The sequence below is a fragment of the Echiichthys vipera genome, assembly GCF_963691815.1.
Source record: "Echiichthys vipera genome assembly, chromosome: 7".
Classification (NCBI taxonomy): domain Eukaryota; kingdom Metazoa; phylum Chordata; class Actinopteri; order Perciformes; family Trachinidae; genus Echiichthys; species Echiichthys vipera.
Window position 1 is genome coordinate 21,638,841 of NC_139832.1, and position 9,208 is coordinate 21,648,048.

The 9,208-nt window shown below is 39.6% G+C and overlaps 1 protein-coding gene across 1 annotated transcript; it reads right to left on the bottom strand.

The window, feature by feature from the left end:
• Window positions 1-5,218: 5,218 nt before the first annotated feature.
• amn1 (antagonist of mitotic exit network 1 homolog) lies at window positions 5,219-9,208 on the bottom strand. The gene is made up of 3 exons (XM_083916258.1): window positions 6,703-9,208; window positions 5,717-5,779; window positions 5,219-5,609 (listed from the first exon to the last, which is right to left on the bottom strand). The coding sequence occupies exons 1-3, from the start codon at window positions 9,080-9,082 to the stop codon at window positions 5,494-5,496; spliced, it is 2,559 nt and encodes an 852-aa protein (XP_083772384.1). The 5' UTR covers window positions 9,083-9,208; the 3' UTR covers window positions 5,219-5,493.

The following is a 9,208-nucleotide window of genomic DNA, read 5'->3' on the forward strand; positions in this document are numbered from 1 at the left end:
ATCTCTGCCTCATGGACGGAGTGAAGCCACACAGCTGTAGTTTCACTGTAACAAAAAAAACAGCAGATGAAGTTTGTCACAGAATGAAAGGAACTGAGGAAATAAAGATATAATATAACAATGTTAAGCTGCAACTGGCACCTTCCTGAGAAGAGAAGAAGCAAAACAAAGCAAGTCACATAAAATGGAGCGCTGTCTCAAGGACCAAGGACCATCTTATCTGTTATGGTGCCAGAATAGTTAAACAACCTTTTTTAGATAAAACAATCACAGACGTATCCATAAAATCCAGAACTACTGGTAACATTAAAGCATCTCATCATTTTGTTTGTCCAACAAGAGACTTGAGATCAAATCTAATGAAATCAGGATTGGTCTGAACAGAGAAATGATATGAAATATTTCCTTTACCTACACGTTTGAGGGGTTGTTCAAACTAATGCATTTAAAAACTCTTTCTTAAAAAGGCTCCTGAAAATGTGTACAATATTCATCATCTTCCAAAATCCATGGAAGGTTAAGCTTGTATGTCCCCTGTGGCCAATCAGCACAGCTCAAATCTGTCCACACCTTACCTCTTTGGAGCTAATCACTACTCCATATGATTCTTTATCTACTAAACAGCTGCTCCTGTGTTGGCCTTGTGCTGTTGATGCCCGATAGTATGATTTTAAATGAGAGACGGACATCGAGGAGGACAAACTCAGGATCTTCCAGTATGGCAGTTTATTGCGGTATACCGGGAGATACAAAATAAGCCTAATCGCATTCAGATAACACATCTCCAGCCTTTCCCTCATCATGATCCTTCTGACCCAGGCCAGGGTCCTCCTGACAGGGCCATCTCAATCCAGCCTCATTAAGTTGGAACATCATCATAAGGGATGTCAACTGACCTCCCTAATAATGATCCACAGCAAACACACAGAAATGACCATCGCACAAAGAGCTACTTTGCTTCTCAATTCCACTTATCAATCCTGATCTGGATGCTTCTGCCTCAACCATCACACCAACCAGTAAAACATCAAATAATCCCTAAAGCAAAAAAATAATCAGTGATTAATCAGTTATACTCTGAATTAGTAATTTGTCAAATGGTATTTTCTTGTACTGTAAATCCCCCACATTTCCATATGATAGACAGTTATGTCATTTTATATGCTTTGTTGACCGTTGAAAAGTTTTCTATCTGTACATCATTGCTAAAGAGTGCAGGTTAAATTAAAAGAGCCGCAAAATTAGGGTCTGTGAATTGAAGTGAAGTCAATTACAACACAGGTTTCACCAACTCTATATCTACGTTATTCAACTAATTCAGCAGGCCACAGTATCATCACTAATACAATGTTCAGTAACTAACCACAATGAGGAAAATAAAAACTCCCCCTTACAAATTATAAGAGGAAAAATGTACAGGTGAACTTTTTTATTAAATATTAAATTTTGCCATGAAAAATTTCAATTGAGTCCTGGTCAAGACAGCATCACATAAAAAAACAACTTGAAACAGCAAAAAGCTGAAAACAAATAGCATAAAAAGGTAATGTGGACTAAAACAAGAAAAAACACAAATTTCCTTACAGGTCAAGAAAGTACTCATTATAAAAGTTTCTACTTCCTATAATAGCTTTCTTTAAGAACATATTAGTGTGAGTCGCTGGTCTTCATCGGATCAGTTCTGTGGGTTGCTCAGAGTCGTAAAAACCCACCCTGCCCTGCCCCTTGACTAACAGTCAAAGGTTTCTGTGAGGAAATGCGGGGGTCCTGAGATAGTCAGGGTGCAATAAACTTATCTCATGTAAGACTCATTCATGTAAGGCAAACAGACAGTGTCAAAAGGTGAAATGTATCTGTTAACTAATGGAGAAAAGGCTTTCTCATGAGATAAGTTTATTGCACCCTGACTATCTCAGGACCCCCACATTTCCTCACAGAAACCTTTGTCTGTGAGTCAAGGGGCAGGGCAGGGTGGGTTTTTACGACTCTGAGCAACCCACAGAGCTGATCCGATGAAGACCAGCGGCTCACACTAAACAGATAAATTTCACCTTTTGACAGTGTCTGTTTGCCTTACATGAATTAGTCTTACATGGTTCTTCATTTAATGACCTTGACGTCATTTTGTTCACCCTTCAATGAGTTCCAGGGTCGTCTAAAAGGTCAAAAGGAGAGTAGAGCAGGGAGGGCCAAGGGACAGAGATTAGGCAAAGACAGGCCAGAGAGAGAGAGATAAGATGTCTAATAGGGCATCAGGGATTTCTGATCAGACTGGCATCTAGGGGCGTCATCACAAAATGTGTCCCCCTTCTTTTGATGAAGACATATGGGACAATGTTTCCTTCACTGGTGTTCAGTAACTGCAACTTTCACTAATCCACCCATGAACATATGGCTACACAGGCTGCTTGGTTCCACACTAGTTTTTTTTTTTTTTGCTGGAGAAGGGCCTTGTCAACAGGAAAATTGGTCCAGTTAGTAATTGTGATGGGAAATAAAGTCAAGTCACCAACAGGCTTACTGTAAAAATGCCAATTCATATTACAGGTAGTTCTGTTATCTGAAAAAAATCCCATGTCACGCAAACTTCTTCAACGAAACTGATAACTAACAATGGTTTACTGTGATCTATAGTACAGTGAGAAAGATGTGGATTTGTTTTATACAAATGCACAAGGCTTAAAGTATAACCCCGTCTTTGTTCAATATAATTTAGACAAACATATCAGCTCAGAAGCCAGAGGAGCACATACTCTGTGGTTAACATTCGGCATACATTTCCTTTCTGTTGTTTTTGTTACCTAAACTTCTAAAGTGACTTTTCCCACGCATGATTGAGCAACAGCTTGAACTGCTTCTCCTACCTCTTTACATTCCTCTGAGAACTCTGCTCACTCCTTGAGATGTGTATGTTTTCGCTCCATGCTGCAGGAATATAACAACTTAAAACCTCAACATTATCTGGGCTCTGTTCACTTTATGTCTCCTGATCATTCATTTCGCCACAAAGTGTACTTGTGTTCTTTAGTCGTGGAGTGCAGATAAACAACTTTTGGAGTTTGCTTTATATGAGAATCCTCTAAATGCATATAGAACTTACTTTACAAAGAGATTGAGTGTGATTGACATTGTGTGATAAGATACATACCATTTCCTTACAAGACGTTTTTTTTTTAGCAAGCAACCTTATTTGACCATGCATAAAGCACAGGTCAAAAGGGTTTGAAGTCGGCTGCAATCTGTGTGTGTTACCCGGTGCACAGCCAGGGACGAATAGAGCGACTGTTAGCATAAAGGTCACATGGGTGCTGTTGTATGAGGTCACTCAGGCATTACGCCGTGGTTAAAGATTGGCTACTGCTGCTGTGGCAACTGCTGATGTAAGAAAGAGATGCAAACTGTCTTTTTTCAGAGAATAAATATCAATCTTTTGTTTCCCTTTTTAAAAAACATTTGATTATTGTCCTTTTTGCATATCAATGTTTACTGAGGCTTCAAATGGGTGGGCCTCAGCCATATTTAATGTAGCTGGATATTAAAACAGCAGAAACTGCTCTAATTATGTCTGCTGGCAAACAACGAAAACTGGAATCAGACTGGATAGGCAAACGCTGAGAGCACAGTTGGAAATGAATTTGGAAGGAGATCAAGTGAAAGTTCATATAGGGTGGAAATTATAATTTGTACAAACATGACTTAAAAAATGAAGTTGAATTGTTTGACTCAGTTGAATTAACATTGTCGCCTTGAAATGTTGCGTTTTCTCATTTTCTTTTTTTACAAAGATGCTGTGCTGTCATAGGATGAAAGGTCCCAGGGGTACTCCAAATGTAGGGCTGCGAGAGACCCAAAACCAGTTTTGACTACTCCTGAATGTGGAAGCCATGACTCATGCTCTATTATGGTTTTCTCATCCGTCAGCTATATATCATTGCTTTCCTGATGACATCATAACAACTTCTTTTTTCTTCCTCCAGTCTCACAGACCAACATATACACCATACCAATTTGAAGGGTAAATTCTGCAAAGCTATTGTATACAATCATATAACCATGTATGCATAGCTTTATGTGTTGAAAATTTTAGGTAATTTCAACTGACCATGTGATCCATTGCACGGGCCACATATAAAACCACAAATGACACCCTAGCCTTGGCCAAAACCAGCTTTCAGTTGAACATAGAACTTTTCAAGCTTTATAAACTTGTTCACTTTTACCAATCAAGTTCTCTGCGATTTGGGTCGACTATAAATTCGAAGCTTTGCAGCAGATGAGCTGGTCCTGGACAACAGGTCACTACTCTGCTGTGTCTAAAGCGCAAACTTTTATGCTCTGAGCGACTCCTTCTGTAGAGCTTATTCTGATCACAAATCCCATTGATTTTAGGTCATTGTATCCTGCTCATTCTGTTGGACCTTTATGCCCCCCCTAAAATGTCAAATTACACATCCTACAATATATATTTTTGATGTTTCTGCCATGTTAAGGCATTCCTATCACACAAATGTATGTTCATATATTTGATGCTATAAAAACAGGGAAAACATAATGATCAACAGCTATGATCGACCTGCAGTTGGTGAGGGCGGTGTATGGATGTGACTTTGATGACGTGGCTCAACCACCTGATCCCTTCTGCACAGACTGTGGTTGCAAATTAACAACATGGCAGCGCCCGAATCTGTGATATCTGGCTTCACTTTTGTACAGTGGGAGAAAGCAGAGACGCGTCGTCCATCTTTGTATACACTCTATGGTTATGAGCTATAATTGGATGGCAAAATAAAAATGAGGCCCTGGGTCTTTTAATGTACTCATGAACACATTCTTATGATTATTAGACACAGGAAACTATACCACAGAATCTGCACTCCAATCTTGTTTTGCAACTGCGGCACAGCCTTTTCCCGCTGGATAAATACAGTTTTATTGTATCTTCAGAACAGACGACTGTAAAAGTGTGTTTCTGTATGACAGATAAATACAAGATCTGATCGGTGACTCAAGCGAATTTATTACTGGTAAAAGTAGAAAACAGACAAGAATGCCGTCATATTTCAATTGTAAAAAACACAAGATCACATATCTTGTTTCTTATAAAAAATATATATAAAACATAACATGAAAATATTGTAGAAAAATACGAAATATAAATATATAGCTAAAATATACAGCATGAAATATTGAGACATTCAATAATGTACCTTCAGTGGACATGAAAGCTTTTAGAGTCATTTAAAAAAGTGAAAATGTGATTTGCAAACAGATGAGAAAACATGTGACTCTCATACAGTCGTAAGTTGTTTGACAGACTATAAAAACAAATATATACAAAACTTGCTTCAATTTACTCAGAAATCTCCTTTACGGTACAAAAAGTATAGTACAAATACACAACAACTTTCTAGGTTGAAACAATTCCCGGACAGATGATTACACTTGACTTAAAAAAAAAAAAAAAGGTTGCCAACAGAACTTCTGCTTGTTTTGTTATTCATCCATGGATGGCTGCGTCCTCTCCATATATTTCTTCTGATACTCTTTAAAGAGGCTGGAGGTCTTGGGCAGGGGACAATATTTCTTCACAGGATTTGAGAGACATGTATCTACGCAGAAGTAAAATTTACAATTATTACAAAAAAATGTAGCCACTGCTTAAGTTATAACAAAGAAAAAAATAATCATTTATTCACGTTTTAGTTGTATTTCTTACCTCTGGTGCTTGTGACAGTTTTGTTGGGACTCTTGTTTCTTCCTTGGTCAAGGTCAGGCTTATCTGGGGAAAAGAAAGTTTTGTTTTAAAACAATAGTAAATTAAATGACTTGAATTAGGAAGAGGAACCCCCCCTTTTACATTTGTTCACACAGACGTCATGACCAGTCCAGATAAATGATCGCTTGATCTTGCCTTTACATTGATGATCTGACCCATAATGTTTGTAAGGAGAGCCGAGCTTATCAGTCGCTGGATTAACCATCACAAGACCTCAACGTGTTCCAGAATCTAAGCAGCTCCCCCTTTTGATCTTTTCTCGTTACAATAGCTTGAGTAACACTGAGGTGTGAATTGTCTCACCCAGGAAACCACAATGCTCAGGCTACATCCAAGCTACTACATTTTCATTTTAAAATGATTCAGCAAAAAACACATCAGTTCAAGTACACTGGGAATGTGCATGACCGCTGTATAAGCCTGCTAAGGCAGCTGGACGTGGCAGCTGCTAGCATGGATAACAAGGTCAGAAATGGCTGACATTTGAGAATAAAATTCTCCAAACAATAGGAGTCCACTGTGGGGTTGAATAAGATCTCTTAAGTACGGAGTTTCCAAAGTAAAAACAGGGTCAGCCATGCTTTCAAACAAACCAAGAAAAGTATGGATGCCAAACATAAATGTAGCAAGTAATAGGCTTAAAAATGAAAGCGTATTAGTGCGGATATACCCTCAGTTCACATTTTGGCTTTGTGGACCAGTGTCCTTTCTCTGTGCTGTATGAAATGCTCTACCATAATCATATACTTGCTCCAGAAAAATCATCAGAGGTATTTGTTCCCTGTTTCAATATCAAAACATGTCCGTTACAAGTTAAACAACTACCTGTGGTCATTTTTTTTTCACTTCACTTCCTTTAAAGTCCCCCAACTTTTTGGTGGTGCAATACCAAAATAAGCAGTAGAATCTCTAACATGATGATTTACCTGGTAAAGGATCACTGGTTTCCTGTCTCCCGTTGGATCCATCTTTGAAGTTGAAGGTGTTGGGTAAGATTCTGAACTTGAGGATATTGTCGTTCTGAACAGACTTGGCAGGATGGCTTCTATTTTCAGCCTTACTTATTTCTTGATCAGCAAACTGATTGAGCGTGACGATGTCCTTCCCCTTGTTCTCCTCTCCACCTTTGAGTCTCTTACGGAGGGACCTTCTTCTCTTCAGAATCGTGCAGGTCTTAGTATTTCCAATGCGGATCCTTAATACAGGCAGCTCCTCATTGTTTGTTGGGCCAACCGTTTTGGCTTTCTTGATACTCCGCCCAGATAAAGAGGTAGAACTATACTTCTGTGTTTTCAGTTGGCTTTTGTTCCTACTTGTAGTTGGAGGTAAACTTCTCCTCCATTTTTCGTAAAGCCTTTGTTTGACAGAATAATCCCCTTCAGGGACAGTTTCGCTGGACTTTTTGTTAAAGGGACTTAGATGCACAGTGAGAAGTTTTGGAGGCATTGGTGCAGTATCCAACACATTGCGTTGAGATGAAATATGGCTCTTTCTGCTGCCAAGTGAAGTGTACTTGTGTGATGAACCATACAGTGCCAATTCTACAGTTCTAGTGTTTGAGGCTGAACGTTCACCATCACCCTCTAGGACAGGCTGTGAATCAACATCAGTTGGGGATATGCATTTCTTCGATTTTTTAAAGATTGGAAAAAATCCATCATCTCTGCTTAATCTCTTCCTGTGTCTTTCAACAGTTTGATGTTTACTCAAAGTTGCCTGTAGGGCACCCGACGCACTAATTTGAGTGTCTAATGATGACACCTTTGTTGATGTCAGCTGAGCTCTTCCACTATTCTCTTTGAGGTCTGACATTTGGTTGGCAACTTCACTGCTGGAGAGATTTTCAATTTCTTTTTCACCACTGAACAAAGTACATGATTGTGTAGTTGCTGTAGATTTGGTCTGATGTTGTACACAATTCACCGCTGGGTCCGACTGAATTTCGGTATCCCCTCTGGAGAATTTTGGGGTTTCCTTGTTGTCAGAACTGCTTGCCTGGCTATTTTCTGTCAATTCAGCCTGGGCTTGTTCACAATCAATTTCCAAGTCTGGCATCTGGTTGGGACTTTCCTTTTCACGACTGGACAAATCATCTTCATTTTCATCCATGAGCGTAATGCCCGACTGGCTACTATTAAGGCTTATATGGGAAACATTACTTTGTTCTTTGTCAGAATATGAGTGGGGTCTGTCGTCATCTTCAGTAAAGTCAAAGGGGTCACCGAGTTCATTGCATAGCTCTGGCCAAATTAGTGTCATTACATTCTTCCCATCCGTTTCTTGACTTTCTCCTTCTGTAGCAGAGTCTCCCTTTTGTTTTTCCTTCTCTTCCTCATCAAGGTTCTTGTCAGTAACATCTTCATGACTTTGCTTGTACTTGCATTGGCATTCGCCCAAATCAGCTGTTTCTGATCCCCAAATGATTTCCTTCAACCTCAGAATGCAGCAAATCTGTTCTATTGGATAGTCGGGCTCATTCCTCAGTTTTGTGTCACTCATTGCTGCATCGATAACCTCAGGTACCACGTCCTCTACAGAGCCATTTGTGTCTCTCTCAGGCTGACTGCCCTTTTCCATACTTTGGGGCAGCTTGCTATGTATTTGTTCAAAGATGACTTTGGCCTCTTCTGGAGGCAAAACTTGGATTTCAAATGAGTAATATGGGTTACTGGACTCTGTGCTCTCTGTTTGAAAAGAAGAGGAACTGTTTGTTGACGAGTCTTGTTTTTCTTCGCTCGAGTCAACTGGTTCAAGTTTTTTTGAAGACGACATTTTGTCTGACACCTCTCTTACAATATTTGTAGAATCGCTGTTGTTGGTCTTGACCTGATCTGGCTGGCTGTCACTCTCGAGCGTGTGAGGACGATGCTTCAAAGACTGCGGGAAATCCATCTCTTTGTCAATGTCATCTAGCTTCTCGTTAACATTCAACCATGAGGATTTGTAGGGAAGTTCTGAATATATTTCATTGTCTTTGAGGACATGGTAGTGTTTTAGTTGGTTCTTTAAGTGGTGGTGTATATGTGACAGAACGAAAAAGTCTGGTGTTGCCTCATTACTGATAAGTTTTAGAACATCACACATTAAATCCTTGTACCAGCCTGTTTTGAGCATACATGACAATTTATTACAACTGCCATCCCAAAACATGTTTAATAATGTGCTTGTAGAATCAAGCACTACATCATGATCAGGATCCACTTGAGCTGTTTCAATTATCTGTATCAACCTATTTAATGTGTGAAGTGTCCATGGGGTTGCTGGGAGTGAGGAAAGCTCCCAAACCTCATTTCGATCTGTTGGCATCTCACTCTTGTCCTTATCAGCCCTTTGGCTCACTAGCACTGGGGATATTACTGATTGATGACTAGTTGGTTCAACGTGCTGGGTTTCTTGCACGGCCAGGGCAGATCCTGTGTCATCTCCACATAC